At 41.0% G+C, this 20,329-nt stretch overlaps 2 protein-coding genes across 3 annotated transcripts in view; both read right to left on the bottom strand.

The window, feature by feature from the left end:
• Positions 1 to 942: 942 nt before the first annotated feature.
• On the bottom strand, positions 943 to 15,420 carry LOC139335648 (probable glutamate receptor). Its single transcript, XM_070969358.1, has 10 exons — positions 15,298 to 15,420; positions 15,005 to 15,080; positions 12,560 to 12,591; positions 6,878 to 7,057; positions 6,196 to 6,419; positions 4,646 to 4,743; positions 3,658 to 3,875; positions 3,320 to 3,539; positions 1,902 to 2,152; positions 943 to 1,427 (listed from the first exon to the last, which is right to left on the bottom strand). Exons 2-10 carry the CDS (start codon positions 15,066 to 15,068, stop codon positions 1,329 to 1,331), a joined length of 1,386 nt encoding a protein of 461 aa, XP_070825459.1. The 5' UTR covers positions 15,069 to 15,080; positions 15,298 to 15,420; the 3' UTR covers positions 943 to 1,328.
• A 2,750-nt stretch (positions 15,421 to 18,170) lies between these two features.
• plch2a (phospholipase C, eta 2a) overlaps positions 18,171 to 20,329 on the bottom strand; it is a 171,307-nt gene continuing 169,148 nt past the window's right edge. For both annotated transcript variants that reach the window (XM_070969487.1, XM_070969486.1), the window contains one exon: positions 18,171 to 19,955. In XM_070969487.1, coding sequence (XP_070825588.1) covers positions 18,304 to 19,955 — 1,652 coding nt within the window. In that variant the 3' untranslated portion in view covers positions 18,171 to 18,303. The remainder of the gene's footprint in view (positions 19,956 to 20,329) is intronic.

Below are 20,329 nucleotides of genomic sequence, written 5' to 3' on the forward strand. Positions count from 1 at the left end.
CTACAACTATGCAACAGTGTTTTACTCATATAATGTGTCCAAATGCTCAGCAGACTTGTTACCAAACTCAACACTGATGGCGGTAAAGCTGCCATGAGTCCACCTGATGCACACTGAGAGTGCTCTGTGTGCCACAGCATGGTTGGTCTACAGTAACCAATCATTGACCACAGGAAAATGAATTAAACCCTGCTAAGCTTCACATCCATAGAAATCCAATAGCACCTCCAAGTGGTCAAATAGGTACATAACAAGCTGCACACTGAAACCACATGAAGAGTGAATCAGTTTTTGTATATTGACTGAATGGAAACAATGTTCATCATGAACTCCTTATGCAGCAACAACGTATTCACTGTGTTGCAGCTGTAAAGCTGTAATGTACACTCAGACTTACTGTGAATGTACATTCATACAGGACAGAGAAACCATGCAACCATTTGCATCTCCTTCATATAGATCTCACCACTGAATGATGCAGAGGAATAAAGGAATGGCAGGTTTCAGGAGCTAGCTTGTAATATTAACCCCAACCATAGACTCTTCTCTCTGTTGAGGTGAGGGAGGAATCACTGCTGCTGGTTTCATTTTTCTGAAACTCGCTACTAGTTACATTGCTTCACTGTTTCATTCTTCTGAAATGTGCATTTAACATTGAAAATCATAATTGAACATACTGTTAATTTTTCCACCATTCATGTTTAGTCTGTTTTATATATTTCTATTTCATTTGAACTCTTTGGGTTTAAGGTTCTTTTCTGTTCCATTCATAGATTCCTTCTTATTTATGTCGATATGTTCTAAGAAATTCCCTACATGTTGTTCTTTGTATGATTATGTATGTGACAATAAACCTTGACTTGCCTCTCATATATTACATGTTTTAGCCTGCTATGATGTAGCCAAGAACAGTAAAGTTGTATACTCTGAAAGAAGAGAGCATTTGGGATATTGAGGGATTTATTTTTGCAATATACAAACAAATAGAAACAGTCATAACAGTATTATAGTTCCAGGAGAAATATACGTAAGTTAGTTACAGGTGGTACGTGGATATTTGTAACAGTAAACAAATCAGTGATTAGTGATTAGTATTAGCATTTTGACACTCTTGGTTTGTTGCTTAATATGCTGTAGCTGCTAGTTGAAGCATTCAATGTGGTCCCCAAACTTTTCTGAAAGAGTTCAAAACATACTGACCAACCACACAACACATGGCTTTTACTAAAGAAACGCAGAAATCTAGTGCGTTTAAAGGAACAGGACCGAGGCTCACAGCTGATTCTCATCTCTGTCTACACTACCTTATCACCATGCAAACTTTTCCTTTAGGCCTTGCTTTTGTCTGTGCTGTCTTGCTCTGCACTTTCCCCTCCACTGCCAAATCGCCGGTTCAGCTCTGACGTCAACACTGAGCAGCATGATTTCTGTTAAAGAAAAGAAAATAAGATTTAGAGTCCATAGCCATGCTAGCAGCTTAGAGCTTTGAGCTAGTAATGTCAGCATGCCAATATGCATATTTGTAGCAGGTATAGTGTTTATCATTTTCACAATCTTAGTTTAGCGTGGTAGCATGTAAACATGTGCTAGTAAGTGCAGTAGAGGGTGACGGGATGTGGCACTTGGTCATTAACCAAAGTGTTGGACAAATAACAAATTTGACCTCATGGTGGCACTATAGGAGAGGTCAGGGGATCACCTCAGTTATTACAACTCAATAGTTGAGATATTTTGTTAAAAGCCATGAATTTCAAACTGTTGGTGGCACCAGTGGGACTCACCAAAGTCATCATGGTTGATCCTGACTGGAACATAAATGTAAAAATTTCATTACAAGTCATCTAATGCTTGCCTTGCCTCCCTGAAAAACAACAGTTACTGATTCTGACACTCCTCCCTACCTTGCCATCCTTAGCTTGGTTGCGGGCCCTGGATAGGAGCTCGAGCAGCGCCAGCAAGAGGCCGACACCCAGTCCCAGGCCCAGGAGGAGGAAGAGGCCCCGCAGGTCATGGGGGTGAAGGGCCTCAGTGGTGTGGGCCCTGTTGGCATCCATGCAGCTGCTGGCCCACCACTTGTCCCGCAGGTATGCCAGCTCGCCGGACTCACTGAGCTGGAGGATGGCTATGGTTAAGTTTTTGACCAGCGGGGAACCTGGTGAAGCAAAGGGAGGTGTTGTGATAGAGGAGGAAAGCTGTTGAAAGTCCCAAAACCATGATCATACTCCCGCTGCTGTAACTGTGTCCATTAATCTGGTTTCTGCCACTCCAACACATTTTTGAACGTGGCTGCCGGGATTCATTCCCATTCGGTTACAGCAGTGTTAGTGTGGTCCAACACTGATGTTAGGTGACAAGGTCTGGCTCACAGCTGGTTCTGGTTCATCCAGTTAGAGGTGTGAATGGGAATGAGACCTCGTTGTTATTGGATTATTGGGTGTATTATGATGCAGCAAATTATGTGGCCATTTGTATACTAACATTATTGTAATATCTGATTCAGTTGACTGGGTAGATGATAAAAATTTGCATTAATTAAGAAAATAACATTAATGCTATTTGTATATATCTCTGACTTCATTGTGCCCCCCATTTTTTTTATGTTAGTGTGGGCTGATGTCTTATAAAAACATCATAAAGTTACTGTTGTGTAACCAAAACAAAATCTTGCAGTGTCGTAATTAAAACAGGATATAAATAAAATACAAGCATAACACACTTCTCATTTAGACGTGAGGCAGAAGTGCAAATGGGCGTAAGGGAGGACACTTTCATTCTGTTGCTGCACACGTATAAAATTACTTGTGTGAGGAATCAAAGAAGAGAGCTTGACAGAGAAGTTCAAACCCTGTTTTGACGGGGATGCCAGAGAGCTGTAAAGGAGGGGTTTCAGGCTCTGTTGGTACTTTGTTTGAAGCATATGGATGCCCTTGAAATGTCAACTTCAAGCCAGATGAAAAAGCTGAAAGCAGCACGTAATGTGATCATGTCATTTTCCCCCCAAAATAGAAAAAACTCTTGGAAAATGCATTAATGACTTCAGTATTTTACAAGTATAAACATATGAGCCTTAATTGATAAACAATCCAAAACATGTCACAATTTTACTGTGGAGTGATTTGTGTGAGCCCTGCGATCACTGGCGACCGGTCCAGGGTGTACCCCGCCTCTCGCCCGTTGACAGCTGGGATAGGCTCCAGCCCCCCCGCAACCCCAAAAGGGATAGTCGGTACAGAAAATGGATGGATGGATGATTTGTGTGAAGTGACATGCAAAAATAACATGCCTTCCCAGAGTAGAGAAAACAGCTCGAGTGACTGACCCTGAGGTGCTGCGATAGAGTAGGCCCTCATAGAAATGACTTCCTGTGAACGCGTCAATTTACAGTAGCGAGCCACTGCCAAGTCCAGGGACACTGCTTCACCAATGAAGGCGAAGTTTCCCTCCTGGGCACGGCGAACACCCTCCTCCATGCTGGACACAAAGCTCTTCTTACGCTCCATGTGCTGGTAGATACGCCGGTATACAGGGTTGTTGGAATTCTGGAAAAAAAAAAAAAAACATGATTAAAAAATCATGTCATCTGCTCAATGATTTCTGAGTGTGCATGATATCAGGAGCACAGTTATAAGAAGCTATCTCAGAAGAATGTGAATGTGCCTTAAAGAAAAGCATGGTGGATCCAGCTTTGAGTGTGCCATAATCGATCATATCCTGGTTAGCGAGGTCCTCAAAGCCCTTAATGGACACATGTTTGCTGTTGGAGTGCAACGAGGAGGTTAAGTTGCCGAAGTAGCAGGCCAGCAGCAATACAGCAAACAACCACCAGATGGCACTGACCAGCCGTCCAGACAGGGCTTTAGGGTGAGGGCCAGCACCTGGAAGCACAAAGTCAGTGGTCAGCTAAAATTAATATTCATCATGTGAGCTCATACTCAGTTTAAAACAATGAAGACCTGGTTTATTACTATTGATAATCACCTTGAATTTTGTATGATATTCTCAGTGTTTTGTGAATGCTCTGACACAGTTCTCACAATTCAGTGTGCAAAACCCAAAATGCTATTCTCATTTCAGAACAAACAGAATGTAAAATGAAAGTGGATTGAAGGAGATGCAGGAGTGCATGATGCATCAAGTTTATTAAAGTATCACAACACTTGAATATGTTCATCATTGAATTTTGTTGCATTTAAAAATGGTTCTCATCCAATAATTCTGAAAAAAATCAAAACAAAGTCTTTCCTCTAAAATTACACAAATAGAATTAAACTAAAAACAGATAAAGCACATTTTCTAAAGCACAACCTGATACACTATAGGACTGTAAATCCTAAATACAGAAGGTAGAATGATGATTATACTTACATACCTTCTCTGTTTCATATATGACACACACTTTGAGTTTTTATTCACCTCGAGCCACCACACTGACTATTTCCATCAGTTGCATATTTTGTTTATGAACAAGAATTGAATGTGTCAGTCTGGCTTCTGAGTTTTGCACAGTGAAGTTGTGAAACATTTGTGAAAGCCATTGTAACACATTGTACAGTAATAAGGTTGCAGTGCAGCGTATAGAAAGAGCCAGCTGGCAGCAGAGTGTGTTTCTGTGCCTGTGGTTCAGGTTAGAGGACTGCTGCATTACCTTGCAGGGTAAGAGCTCCTGTGATGTACCAGAAGCTGTGCAGTAAAGTGAAGCTGTGTTCCTCCATGTCTGGCACAGCCCATTCAGTGGGGCTGATCCTGGAGACAAATGAAAGGCTTTATTACCAGCAATAATGCAGCAGCAAGATTTATATGTATATGTCTGTTTGAAGAAAAAAGCTGATTTCAGGGCCACCATTTTAACTGCCATCATCACAAGGACAGTGACCATTTCTATAGACTGTTACAGTACGGAAGGAGTAAAGATTACTTTTGTTTCTTGGAGAGGCAGATGCATTTACTACTTTCTTCTTGGACACATTGCTTCGCATTTTTGAGATCAGATAGCTCTCTAATCTTTGTTATTGTTTTGCATCTCTTTGTGGTCTTTTGATTGACTTTCTGACAAGAAGTGTTAACAGTCGAATGAGGTCTGGTCCAGGGTTGCTGGCCTGCACGCAGTTCATTAATCCATGAGCCTAAGAAGATAACTACCTGTCATCCTCTGACTGATAGTATGGCCACCAGGGGTTTATTGGTTAAGATGCCCTGAATTGAGCAACATGTTTCCATGTGTGATCCAAATGTGGTTCCACCTGCAGAATGTGTTCAAGAGCAGTTGTACAAGTAGGCAACTAATTAGGGGAAAACAGTGAAATATCAAAACCAGTGAATGGTCCTTTTTTTCAGGTTCAGGTTGATTTAGTTATGTAGTAATAATTAATGCTGTTGAAGACTGCAAGTGAGAGATTGACTGACTTCACATTGGCTGAATAAATATTTAGATGTGCTGAGGAAAATAGTTGTCTCATGAGGTAAAAAGTGAATAGCTTCCAATAGGTTGTTTGGATTTGACGTCACATCAGTCTTCTGTTGTGGCGCGAACTACAGTACAGATGGAGGGAAGGAGGTGATTTTCTGCATAGGAAGCATTTTAACACACATTCAAAATGTCTGTGTTTTGTGTGGTTTACGGTTGCTCAAATTGATCAAACTGAGAAACCACAAGGAGCTTTTATCGAGTACCAAAAGTTGTTCATAAGGGTAAAAAATGCAAGAAACACCAGAAAAAATGGCTTGTTAACCACCTGCGGTCAGAAGATTTGATTTTCTGTTTATACCTTTCTCTTGTAATTTCATCTAAACTAGCACAGTAAGAGCTTTCATCCATCTTGTCTATTGACAACAACCGATGATGCCTGTATTAAAAAAAAACTGCCTGTTCTTTGGCTCATGCCCTGACTTTCCAACAACTTTCAGTTGTTTGTTTCACCTTTCAGAGTCAATTTTAAAAGTTGCTGTGACTTTGATCACAGTGGAGTCAACTTTAACCTGACGTACATTTATTGGGTGGTCAGACATTAAATTATTGTGATTTAAGTTCATTTGGTCATATTTAAAGACAATGACAAATATCAAAAACACCCCTCTAGAACTATCTTGTGTAATTTGTCTATATTTTTAGATTGTAAACTCTTCTTCTTGGCCTTATAATAAACAGTATTGAGGACGAAACAATGGATGAAGTCAACAGTGTGTGAGGACACTTACCTGCCCACCAGGAATATGCAGAGACCCGTTAGCAGGAATGCAATGAGGACACCAACCCACATGTCAGTGGAGAAGGGTGACAGCAGGCTGAAGGTGCTCTCCTCAGAGGCCAAGTCTTTGCGAAGAATGAAGCCAATGCCTGTCTGCATGAAGGGGGTGGTCATATCCACAACCTGCTCTCTGACTGCAGTGAGGGTCAGCGGGGCCAAAGCCAGGTCAGCCTCCTGATATATCATGCAGAAAACACACATAATAATGTGATGGCACAGTGCAAGGTGCAGAGCAACATGAATTTTTGAAGATGCATATCACTTAGACAGCAGCTGATGCAGTGTCATTTTAATCTCTTTATGTTTTAATATTTACTACTAAATACTGTATACAGTATGTTGTATACAATATGCCCCAAGAATGTCGTTCGGACAAAATGTGTTGGGACAAATATTTTCTAAAAAGCATGCAATGAAGTTATATCCTGAACTAAGGGAAAATTTAGTGTCAGTTGAACTGTAAAATAAATGGAAACAGATACTGAACTGATCACCAAACTATCCAATATTATATGAATTATTAAGTTATGTTGAAACTGATCATGATTCATGTGCAAAATAATAAAAACAATCAATGCTGAAATAATTTAATTAGTAATTAAAACTCAACTCATTATGGTAAAATGGCTTACCCCTTTGATGACCTCACCAATCATGCCGTTCCAGTTGCCGCTGGCGTCCATTGTTCCGTAGCGGTTGTCTTTCACCAGGTGCAGTTTGTACTTGAATCCTAGCTTCTTGGAGAGCTGAGAGATCAGATCGATGCAGTAGCCCTCCAGCTCAGAGCCTCTGCTCATGGTGTATGGGTCTTCCTGAGGAAACAGAACAAACAACCACACTGTGATGGGGACTGTGAGGGATCATTGTGGCAAAACTGGGCTGAAGCAATAGTCAAGTTCATAAAATGTTTTTAAGATGAAGAGAGTATATATATATATATATATATATATATATATATATATATATATATATATATATATATATATATATATATAATAGCAGTCCCACATCACTAGAAAGATAAATCACTGTTTCTGTTAGAATTTCAACTTCTACACTGCAAGTAAGTTTCTAGAAGGTTTAGCAAAGGTATAGAAAACCAACAGACCCAACAGGCATGACATGCATGCTGCTGATTCTGTGAAACTGAATCATTAACTGAAAGGGGCATGTTCAAAAAAATAGCAGTGCTGAGTTCACTTAGTGAGGTCATTGATTCTGTGAAAAAAATAGGTGTTAAACAGGTGGCCCTTATTTAAGGATCAAGACAACTGACGCTGCATATGCTGGCTGTGCATTGGCAAGTTCAAGGCACTGTTCAGAAGAAGAGCGTTCTTTGATTAAAAAAATTAATAAAAGAGGGGAAAACCTATAAAGAAGTGCAGAAAATGATAGGCTGTTCAGCTAAAATGATATCAAACGCTTTAAAATGGCAGCCAAAACCAGAAAGGCGAGGAAGAAAAAGAAAAACGACTATTCGAATGGATCAGAGAATAACCAAACTGGCAAAGGCTCAGCCAATGATCAGCTCCAGGAGGATCAAAGAAGATCTAAGGTTGCCTGTGAGTACTGTAACAATCAGACGACGTCTATGTGAAGCCAAGCTACCAGCAAGAAGCCCCTGCAAAGTCCCATTATTAACAAAAAGACATATGCTGAAGCGGTTACAATTTGCCAAAGAGCACACTGACTGGCCTAAAAAGAAATGGCGTAATATTTTGTGGACTGATGAGAGTAAGATTGTTCTTTTTGGGTCTAAGGGCCACAGACAGTTTGTCAGACGTCCTGCAAACACTGAATTCAAGCCACAGTACACAGTGAAGACAGTGAAGCATGGTGGTGCAAGCATCATGATATGGGGATGTTTCTCATACTGTGGTGTTGGTCCTATTTATACCAGGGATCATGGATCAGTTTGAGTACATCAGGATATTGGAAGAAGTCATGTTGCCGTATGCTGAAGAAGAAATGCCTTTGAAATGGGTGTTTCAACAAGACAATGACCCCAAACACACCAGCAAGCAAGCAAAATCATGGTTCCAGAAAAACAGCATTCAAGTAATGGAGTGGCCAGCACAATCCCTGGACCTTAATCCCATAGAAAACTTGTGGGCTGACATAAAAAATGCTATTCATGAGGCAAAACCAAGAAATGCAGAGGAATTGTGGAATGTAGTACAATTGTCCTGAGCTGCAATACCTGTTGACCGGTGCCAGAAGTTGGTCGACTCCATGCACCACAGATGTGAAGCAGTTATCAGGAACTGTGGTTATGCAACTAAATATTAATTTATGATTCTCAGGAAAGTTGAATCTTCAAGCATTTCTTAGTTTATACAGTATATTTTTGAGTTTGTAAAGACAGATGTCAACACTGCTATTTTTTTGAACATTGTTTCTTGACTTTCTGTAAAATATTATCAAATTCAATTACTTTTTCCAGTTTTCTTGCTTTGAAATATATATATATATATATATATATTTATGTATTTATATTATTTATATTATATATTATATTATATGATAGTGCCTATCATAAGTATTCACCCCCTTGGATGTTTTACACTTTTATTGCTTTCATAAATCAATCATGGTCAAAAAAATGTGGCTTTTTTAACACAAAAATTTATTGGAAAAAACTCTTTAATGTCCAAGTGGAAACAGATTTCTACAAAGTAATGTTAATGAAAGAAAATTATATAAATGAAAATAATTGTTTGCATAATTATTCACCCCCTTCAAGTCAGTATTTCGTAGATGCACCTTTGGCTGCAATCACAGCAGTGAGTCTGTCTTGTACATCTGCCCACTGCAATTTTGCTCCATTCTTCTTTGCAAAACTGCTCAAGCTCTGTCAGGTTGTGCGGGTATCGGGCATGAACAGCCCTTTTCAAGTCCAGCCACAAATTCTCTATAGGATTGAGGTCTGGGCTTTGACTCGGCCACTCCAGAACATTTACCTGGTTCTTTTTTAACCATTCCTGTGTAGCTTTTGCAGTATGCTTTGGATCATTGTCTTGCTGGAAAATAAATCTTCTCCCAAGCCGTAGTTCTCTTGCAGAGTGAAGAAGATTGTCCCCCAGGATTTCGGTGTATTTTGCAGCATTCATTCTGCCCTCTATCTTTACAAGCCTTCCAGGTCCGGCTGCTGAGAAACATCCTCACAGCATGATGCTGCCACCACCATGCTTCACAGTGGGGATGGTGTGTTTTTGGTGATGTGCAGTTTGGTTTCCACCAAAAATAACGTCTTGTCTGATGGCCAAAAAGCTCAATTTTGGTCTTATCAGACCAAAGAATCTTCTTCCACTTGACCGTGGAGTCTTCCACATGCTTTTTGGCAAACTCTAGTCGAGATCTAATATGACTTCTCTTCCACAGTGGCTTTCTCATTGCCACTCTCCCATAAAGCTTTGACCGGTGAAGAACCCGGGCAGCAGTTGCTGTATGCACAGTCTCTCCCATCTCAGCAGCTGAAGCTTGTAACTCCTTCAGAGTAGTCGTAGGGGTCTTGGTCTCTCGCTAGTCTCCTACTTGCATGGTCTCTCAGTTTACGAGGGCGGCCTGATCTAGGCAGATTCACACAAGTGCCATATTCCTTCCATTTCTTGATGATTGATTTCACTGAACTCCGGGGGATGTTCAATGCCTTGGAAATTTTTTTGTATCCATCCCCTGAATTGTACTTCTCAATAACCCTTTCCCTGAGTTGCTTGGAGTGTTCTTCTGTCTTCATGGTGTAGTGGTAGCCAGGAATACTGATCAACCAGTCACTGGACCCTTCAGACACAGGTGTTTTATACCTCAATCACTTGAAACACACCCACACCACTCAGATCACAGGTGATCTTCATTTCACTAATTGTGAGACTATTTGCAACAATTTGATGGACCTCAATTGAATTAGACCATTAAATTAAAAAGGGGGTGAATAATTATGCAAACAATCATATTTATTTATATATTTTTATTTCATTGACATTACTTTGTAGAAGTCTGTTTTCACTTTGACATTAAAGAGTTTTTTCCAATAAATCTTTGTGTTAAAAAAGCCAAATTGTTTTGACCATGATTGATTTATGAATGCAATAAAAGGGGAAAACATCCAAGGGGGTGAATACTTGTGATAGGCACTGTATATATGAAGAGGGTTCACAAAATGCATTTCTTTTCTTTTTTCAAATAATAAAGGAAATTCCAAAAACATGCAAATTAAAAGTATTTTCAGTTTTCATGCAGAAAACACATTTATATACAGACTGCTAAACTTATATTCACAAAGTGCTTGTTATGCATGAACTTCATTGCATTCGTGTGTGGGTGTTTTGAGATTTCCTGCTGCTGATGATTCACAATGCATTTTTTTCTATGGTTAATTACCTGTAGCCAATCAGATGTCTCCATCCTTTTCAATCAATCAGTGTAGTGGAGAGTATGATTTAATGTGATCACATCTGTGCAGGAATTAGAGCACTAAGAAAGATCAAAGGTCAAACAGCTGCCCAGCATCTGGTAGCTGCTCACAGGGAAATGAAAACTCAGCCTGTTGCGTATGATTAAATATGTTTGAGCTATAATTGATTGCTAGCTATCTGATGATTTGAAATTGTCAATTAGCAGCACTGGAATTCTAATATGGCTTACTGAGCAGTGATTTTAATTTCTAATTTTCAACTTTTTTTTTAATTACTAACCACGGGCCCATAAAGTAGAGGCAGTCGCCATTCATTTTCTATAATGACACCAGGATGGTCAAATCCCATCTCTTACTTGGACGGTCCTACCCCTGCCCCTGCCCCATTATTCAGCAACAAGTGGAAGGAGGAGAGGTGGCTGGCCATGGCCAATGTCAGGCAGAGGAGCAGACAGAGGAGCAGGCCTGTGACAAGGAATCCGGGGAACAGTGAGCAGGCAGGGAGTGCATCGGGTAGCATGCAGGGAAACAGGGACTCAGGGAGGTAGTGTGTGCCATGCAATGATGACAATGATCAATGAGGATAGACTCTTTAACGTATAAATGAAAATCAAAATACATTCATGAATCCTCCTGTGTACATTCAATGATATGGAGCCTCATCTTATTCTGTGTTTCATGCATTAATCCTGCTCAGTACAGCATACACATTGGTGGGGGAGAAAGTGAGGGGCTGGTGATCTGCAGGGAGCACAGCCTTGATGGCTGCCTCCTGGTTGTCCCTATCAAAGCGGACATATAGTATAGTATAGTATAGTATAGTATAGTATAGTATAGTATAGTATAGTATAGTATAGTCTCGTATAGTATATATGTTGAGCTCATCACAGATGGAGGCCTTGCCGGTTGTGGGGTTGGTGTTGGTAGGTTTGTAGTCTGTGATATCTTGGATGCCTTGCCACATGCTTCTGGCAAGTGGTAATGTAGTCATGCATAGTGAAAGCAAAATCATTTGATGGTGTGCTTCCATGGAGAAAATCTTAAGAAAAAAGACACTGCTTTCCTAATAATATGACTAAAAACACACAGAGAAACCACATGGTTGCAAATGCATGAATGTCCATGTTTTACAATGATTGAAATGTTTTACTCAAAACCACATATGGCAACACACAACACGGTCACAGCAAATTGACAACATAGACAAGATATCCATATAATCTCAGTGTGTCCTGTGTGTTCTAAAAGATTTACATCGGATTCCATTTACCACAGTCATCATGTATTTACACTGATGACAGAAAAAGCATTGACATGCAATGCTCATTCAAGTGAGGTGGCACAGTGAATGAAGTAGGTTGTGGCTGTGCTTTGCTCCACCCTTGGATGAACTTTTGGCCAGCACATCACCTGATCTGAAAGTGGTGTCTTGAACCTACAGCATGAGGCGGACCTCTTTGTTCATCCACAGTTTTGGATGAAAAAAAATACACATGTGCAAATAAGTATAGCAGGTGAAAGTTGGACTTAGAAGCTATAAAGCTGATGACTTGCCTCTTACCGACACTTGTGTAGACAAGAAGCTGTCCTGAGAGTGGATTTGTAAGGTGTGTGCTTTGCGTTTTTCACCAGATTAAAAAGCATGTTCTCGACAGCGTGATTGTCTGATTGCTCGTGTTTCTTGACCTTTTGGGGTTCTCTTATCTTGAATGATGTCAACACTTTCATTGATCGGACCAATTAACTTGGTCAGTATAATTTTATCATTACTGATAGAAATGACAGCCAAACTACAAAAAAAAAAGAAAAAAACTTTTAATGAACTATATTTATTCTTTTACAAACACCTCTTTGGCATTCTAGTCTAGAGAAAAGGCAAAAAGAAGGAAAGAAGCAATACCTTTATAGTAGTGATGGATAACTCCTTGGCATCTAGAATGGAAAAAAAACACATCACAATAAACTCTGGATTTTTGTAATGAAACAAGTCAACATAATCAAGCAGTACAAAGAAGAGAGGATTAGTCAGTTCTTTGGCTGATTAGTGTTTTTGTTTTATGTCTACAAGCTTATGTGTAGATCAGCCTCTGAAAGCCTAATGAAGCATTCTTCTCTCAGCCACTGCAATAAATAAACCAGACAGCAACTGGAGGACAATGATGTTGTTGTTACTGGTTGTTGTGGCCCATGGGGGTGGGTGGGGGTGGGTGGGGGTGGGGGGGGTGGGACCTGTAGCCCCTGGCTCCACCATGTAACCAAAGCAGGGATGGGCCCCCCACTCCATTCCTTAACATTACCCATGACACTCAGAGTTGTTTTCTTTTTGCTATAACTGTCTCCAGTGGCATTCCCAGCGTGTCCAGCAGGCCCTAACAATGCCCTGCCAGGGTTGGTCAAAAGGGGGGAGAGTGGATAAGCGGAGGTGCCAGGGGTGCAAATTCTTAATAATTGCATGCGATAACAAAAGTGGGCCTGGTGCTGTCATAAAAGAACCATGACACCCCATCAGCCTCCTCTAGAGAAGATGGCAGGACCTGCAATTTGCGGAGATGCCTGTCAGTTCACCGCTTGCCTGCAGAGTCTTTCCCCCACACGGTTAATTGATTTATCACAGTGCTTTCTGGACCACAGCAAGGCGGTAGCCCCTCCACTGGTGAGAAATGGGATTCTGCCACAGTGGATGGTACCCCCTCTGTGCTTTGATATGACTCCAGCAGACCAGCAGGGCCAGTGGGGAAAGAGTCAAATGTGAGGAATGATTTGGGAGCATGACCCCATCTCATAGGTCAGCCAGAGCCCGCTGGCTCAGTGCTGGACTTTAAGTCTGCAGACAGTTTGCAGAGGCAGGGCTGCTCTGGAGGAGTTATTGATCTCATTGGCTGAGTGAGCCCTAAATGGACAGAGCCATACAGCAGAAAAGCTTATCAGAATGTAAGATGATTAATTGGCAAAAACGTTTGATGAAAAGAAAAAAAAAAGGTAAACTTAATTAAAAAAAATATATATATATATAAAACATAAATGTGCCAGTAAAATGCTAGCGGGACCCAAAAGAAGTCTGATAACATGTTTTTATTTTTGTTTTTTAGTCTTTTGACTGTTTTGATAATACAGAAAATGTTCCACTGTGGGCTGCAGCCAACACAAAAAGTGACCTGTAGCCTGGCTCATAGGCTTTTCACTTTGGAATAGCTGGCTGGATACGTTCCTCTCGAAAATATACTTCTTTCAACAATATAACTCCACCCTATCACCAGTTGACACCACTGATATTAGATACAGTAGCTCTGTGAAACCCTGTAAGCTAGACAATACTTTTTAATGTTTAATGTGAATGTTGACTTGGTTAAGGTTATCATAAAGATTGCAGTAACGTTTTTAAACAAGCAAAAAGTAATTGCAATTCTTTGACAGGACACAAACTGAAAATCATGAAAATCGGAAGCACTACAGGCCCCTCCACCACCTCAACCTCCACACCCATACTTTACACTCCACCACATACAAGACATTCTACTTCCTGCACTGGCACTGAACATTGGCATGAGCCATAATCAGGCAGTGCAGAACCGTCCAATGTGAATATAATTCCAAAGTACATAATGATCAATCCCACCTCCTGAGCTACCACCTACAGGTACAAAGCCAGCAACAATGCTTTTGCCACCATGCAGACTAAAATCACTGTTTTTGAGTGTGATGACAACTGTGCCACAGTGCAAAAGGTTAAATATCAGACAGTGGTACAAAGATTGCAGTTTAAAAAGGAAAAAGCATTTTCTCTCCCTATCTGTTATTTTTTAAAAACTTATTTGGGATTGATTAATTGTCAGTCCTACAGACTGATTGACATATTTTGGAGTTTTCCCTATAGGCAATTGCCCATTGAGGTTGAACTCACAGGAGCAGTTCTACTTGCATTAACTAAAATTACTGCCCCCTCCCAAATAAATAAATAAAAAAATAAAAAAATAAGTAAAGAAATAAATAAAGGCACCACATAGCAAGCCAGTTTTTTTTTCAATGCCTTTCTGACCACTCCAAGGCAGACAGTTCAAATGTGATGTCAAAATATGATATCTGATATGTCTGATGTAGTGATTAACCCTGAAAGTGGGCAGATGAGGGAAGACAATCAAGTTGTGACGTGTAGAGCAACTGAAACTCATGTACAACTGGTTTGGTTTTCATCAATACACTACCAGTACAGCAGGTAGTGTCACGGAAACAAAGACTGTTCTGCAACAAAAGCATGAATCAAGACAACCCTAAATGTGTTGTGTTTATCCAAACGAACCATGTTCCACCATGTGCTGCAGTGCCAGGTTGTGTGTACTATTCTTACCTGCAGTGATTATCCATGCAGTCACGGCTGCTACACAGAAGACCAAAGCCATGCAGCCTTTCATGTTGCCACAACCCTGAAAATGATGCTGCTTACTACATTTCTTTATCAATCACTCAATCTTTAGCAATTTCAGATATCATCAAACCAAAAGTATCTAATATTTACAACAATTTCAGGAGTGTTTGATTAAGTTCGATATTTAATTCAGTGATGAAAAATACTTTGAAGATAATAGAAAAACAATTGTGTAAAATTTGTCACACTGTGCTATATAACAAAAGTTCCCTTACCTCAGTTATGTCAGGTGCAGTGGAAATTAAAACTTAAGTACGAGGGACAGCTCCAGGAAAATGTGTAAGAAACTCACAAGTCTTGCAAGTAGATGGTGGGAAGGGTTGTGTGCAGAACAATGCAGTGGGGATTTATATGGGTGAGTACAAGGAGGGAGGAGATAGGACCTCAGAGGGAGAAGAAACTCATGATTGTTTGGCAGAGATTTTGGCAGAACAGAGCCTGAGGAGAGATGATATCAAATTACTGGAGCCAGATGCATTCTAGTGCAGAATCAACAAACCTACTACTGTTTAGATTGAAGTGTATTGAACAGCTGACAATTGTTTTTGTAAAATTCAATAACTGTTAGAAAGAGTTGGGATGGTGGTGGTGGGGGGGGGGGGGGTGATGTATTGGAGGTTGAGAGAGTCAGAGGAAGATATTTTGTTTTGGAACACATTTTCTCTTTGAGGGTCTCCTTAACATAAACAGGATGGAGGATGGTAAACCATAAAACCCCACAGGAATTCTGTTAAGACACCTGCAACCCAACAAACTCATAAATTACATATCTACAGTAATTTGTAGTCGATATCCACAAACATTGGTCCTGTTTATTTGTCTCAGAAGAATTCCTGCAGGTTTTCACATAAGCCTACAAACCAAATTGATTTATTTGCAGAAAACCTTTGAAAACAGGGAGTGATTTCATCTTGAAAGGAGGGACTACATTCACTCCCTGTCACAAAAACATTCTTTCAGGCCTGAAGTGCTAGACAGGGCTTGGAGGTTGCAGTTGAGAGGCCAAGCCATGCCAAACTGTCCGGATAAATTCAGCTTTAAGAGGGACTCTGTGGTTTTCCTGGAATCCTAATGAAGCTGTCTTTTGTGTTTGTGTGCTGGCTGGAGCGGAGTCTGTGGTGCTAAAATGAGCATGTCATGCTTCACAAAGTCTCACAGAGCTGAGGAAGAGGCTTAACAGTGTGTGACAGCTCACCAGAGGTGGCCGTCAGCTTTGGAAACCAGAGACTTGACAATGGACAGACCTTTGACTGACAAATCAGCGCCATGAGAAAGTATGGAGGGGCTGGACTGATTCTTAGATTTGAAATCTGAGGTTGGGTCAAGGATTATTTAAATAGGACTATAAAGTTTTGGGTAAATTTGATGCAGTAATTGTTGGCACATCATATTGTTTATTACTGAATTGATCACTGTCCAGGTGTTGTCAAAGGAAGCTGATACCAACAGTTACATCAACTTCCTCAAAGGTATGAATCCATTACTGTTGTTCTCATTATATTAGGTTTCAGTCTGTCTGTCCATGCTGTTTCAAAGTGTACATGTTGTTTCAAAGAGGTTTCAACTTTGCTGATATCTTGGTTCTGAAGAAAACACTGAATACTTTAGCATATATTTATGCAAACATGCATTAGTATGACTAAAATTACCTACAAAATCTAGTCTTGGGTGGCAAGTGACCCTGAAAAAATGTTTTGCTCTCCTTTAACGACTGGTTAAGCTTGACATCTCTTGTGCAACCTCTAGTCTTTGTCATGGAACATTCTCCTGTCCTGCAGGGGGCCGAGGGGGGGGGGGGGGGGGGGGGGGGGGTGATGGCTGGTAAACACAGACCCAAACAGTCCATAATTAGAGCAGCAAGCAGACCCTGCCAAAATCAAGGCCAAAGGCCTTTGCATGTCAGCTTGTATAAGGCTCAGTTTAACTGGTTTGTTAAGGACTCTTATTTGTCTTCGAGCTAACAGCTGTTGATAGATTTAGTGTAAAGTAAATAAATGAACTGTGAAACTTTCTATAATATTCATTTGAGATTTATTCAGATCATAATTACACATTGTTTGAATTAAATATTGCCCCTAAAAATTTGCACAATAAATTGGCATGGCAGTGCAAACAATACAGCAGGCCAACAAATAAACGTGCTTTGATACAGATCATTTCCATCTTGTATTAGTACCATGGACCAAGGAGAACACAGGGTTTCAGGCATGATGCTCTTATGACCACTGTCAGACAATCCAAAAAAGAATGTGGTAATATTAACAAATCTTTATATAAAAAGTCTTTGTAAAATAAAGCATAGCCTTAGGATAAACATCACAGTACATAAAAGACATGCAGTCAACTAAAAAGAGCTAAACTTGGTATGGAGCAATCCACCATTGCTTTAACGTACAGGAGCTCAGTGCTGTGACATGCCACAGATTAGGAAGATAGCAAAATATTGGCTGTTCAGTCAAATTACAATGTAACCACTACACAAGGAATACTAAAAATGAAGACCTTTTGATTTGCATTGTAGGATTAATTCCTTTCCATTTTTTTCAGCAAAGACATGAGACAAGCCTCAGGTGTCAGCATCAAACTGTACATTATATTCAATATGGTACCATGCCATCATTTTCAAAATATTGCTAGTTCATGGATGGACAGATAATTGACTTGACATAAAGTATCTAATTTTCAACTCAGATAAAGTATAACATTACATTTCAAGTAAATAAAAGAATGGGTCATTTAAAATCCTATCATCTAGCTGTGATCTATTGCTACTGTATGCTCATGTAAAGTTACCAAAAAAACATGAGAGTAGTCACAGTCAACATAAACAGCTATATAAAAATTCACTTTTTTTCACTAAATACATTCTGGCAATTATCTAACATTTGGTGGAAACAAATGACCAGGCTGTATTAGTTGCTTTTAGAAGATCTGCTCCAGCAGCTTCAAGACAATGCTTTCTGAATGCACAGGTTAAAAAAATGGATCCTGCAAAAGATACGGAATTGATTGTTCATGGATTACTAATTCAGTGGAACAGTCTTCTGTGAGATGTTGGGATAATCTGCAGTGTGAACCAGTTTTCTGAGAGACAATATGTAAGATATGTAACTTTTTCTAAAAAAAAATAAAAATAAAAAGATTCCCACTTGAGAAAAACTGGACTGAATTCCAAAGTTCCTAGCTGTGTCTCTCACACTCAGTTCCAAGTCTGCCAGTTTTTAGAGTTTGAGCATGAAAAAGACTTCACTGTTTTCAGGGTCTGGGGAGGACTGGGACTGTCTAGGGGAGGAGGTTCCTAGGGGGTTGAGCTGACTCAGCAGGTCCAGACTGGTGCATGGACTCCGGGCCACGCAACAAGCCCCTTCAGGGTTTCCCCGCTCCTCAATGGGGCTAGCACTACTTCCACTGCCAATGCTACCAGTAAGGCTAAAGCTTGCACTTCTGCCCTGGACTAGACCCTGGAGCCTCTGTCTTTCTTGGGCTTTCCTGGCCCTGTTTGCAATATACCGCACCCTGCTTTGGCTCCTTGAGGAGGTCCGTCGCACCAGAGTCTCATCCACAGGCTCCTCCTGGGACTCTGCAGGACTGTTTTCTGGGGCAAAGTCGCTAGCAGTCAGGGGTTCCACATTAGTCAGCTTTCGCAGTTGCTCTGTCAGGTCACTGGGTGGTCGACATTTCTGCGGGCTGCCCTTGCGGAGCTGGTCCCTGGTTGGCCTAACAATGAAGCTGCGACTGATGCTGCGATACTTGCTGTCAAAATTACAGGAAATATCATCAGAGGTGAGATCCCCAAGGCTTTTGGACATGGAAGCTGTAGCTGTTGGTGTTGTAGCTACAGAGGACGGCCTGCTGGCTGATGACTGCTTGAGCCCTTCCATATAGAGTCGGCTCCATGTGTGCCTCCTTTGAGCCAGTCTGCTGGGTGAATCCACAGAAGCTTGCTGGGGCGGCTGTAAAGGACGGGGCTTAAGCTCATCTTTGGAGCACTCACTTTGCTGAAGATTAGGGTTTGACTTGCTCTTGCTGACTCGCAGGGCATCATAAGAGACCAATGCTGAGCGACGGCAGGTGACCCAGGGAGGATCGCAGGTGCTGCTAGCTGTGGGCAGGCTGGTGAGGCTCTTCCTGGCTAAATTAGGCAGGGACAGGTCAATGACTGTATCACTGGAAGAGATGCTAGAGGAGGAGGACATGCTATCACGGTGGCTGCATGGCTCCAACTTGCTCCAAAGGCGGTCATTCATGGTAGCATCCGTGCAGACCTCTGGTACTGCTGACTGGGCCTGCTCAGCTGAGGCTACAGCCACCAGAACATGGCCCTCACTTTTTGTTCTTCTTACTGGTGTGTGCGATGGCAAATTGCTAAAAAGTGCTCTCCTGGCTTGGTTTATCTGAGCTGTAGGGGCTGCAGAGGTTCCAGTGGACACCACCACTGCAGCAGGAGGCTCCAATCTGTGGTCAGACTTTAACTCTGCTGTAACATTTTTCTTATCTGTCAGAGTTTTGGGGTTTTCCCTCTGATGTGGCGTGTGCTCCATGAATGAAAGAGTACTTCTGTTGGTCTCAGTACGCTGTGATGGTACAGTTTTCTCAGCAGGGTTCGTTAGATAGAGTGATGTGGTTCTAGAAAGGGTAGGGGGTTTCTTAGGGTCTACGCTCTCCTTGATAGAACTGTCCACCACCCCATTTGAAGGAATGGTCAATGGGAGGTGTGCATTTATTGCTGTGGATGGTGAGTGCAATGGTGTAGATGAGGAGTGGTGTGAAGACAGGCTATCGTCTGGAGTGGACACAGAGCAGATCTTGGCGTCCTCAGAGTTTAGTGCAAGAAATGGAGGAGGGTGGGCTGGTCTCTGCACTGTGGAACAGTCTGTGGAAAGAAAGACAACAAAGAAATGTATCACTGTCAACAATGTCACTGGTCACTGATAGATACTAGATAGGACAGCTCTAGTCTAATGAAATGGTGTTAGAAGATAAATACTTGAACCTAACACCATTTCATTAGACTAGAGCTGTCCTATTTAGTCTGATGCGCATGAACTGATGAAGCCTGCTCGGATGAGAGGCGAAACGTCTTCCAAGGCAAACTGACAAAGTCCAGTTGCGAACGATTGAATGCCCTGAAGCTTCCAATGCTTGATAAAGAACAATGACTATGAAAACAACAAAATATTTCTTGCTCAACCAGTAAATGAAAATTCCACTTTATTACAACTTAAATCTTACTTTCGTTGTTATGTT

The sequence above is a fragment of the Chaetodon trifascialis genome, chromosome 8 (assembly GCF_039877785.1).
Source record: "Chaetodon trifascialis isolate fChaTrf1 chromosome 8, fChaTrf1.hap1, whole genome shotgun sequence".
NCBI classification, from domain to species: Eukaryota; Metazoa; Chordata; class Actinopteri; order Chaetodontiformes; family Chaetodontidae; genus Chaetodon; species Chaetodon trifascialis.

Coding starts and splice junctions, on each gene's coding strand:
- LOC139335648 (XM_070969358.1), bottom strand. CDS start 15,068: ATGAAAGGCTGCATGGCTTTGGTCTTCTGTGTAGCAGCCGTGACTGCA. Junction 12,592..15,004: donor TGCATGGATAATCACTGCAG/GTAAGAATAGTA, acceptor TTTCCATTCTAG/ATGCCAAGGAGTTATCCATC. Junction 3,540..3,657: donor CCACCATGCTTTTCTTTAAG/GCACATTCACAT, acceptor TTTTTTTTCCAG/AATTCCAACAACCCTGTATA.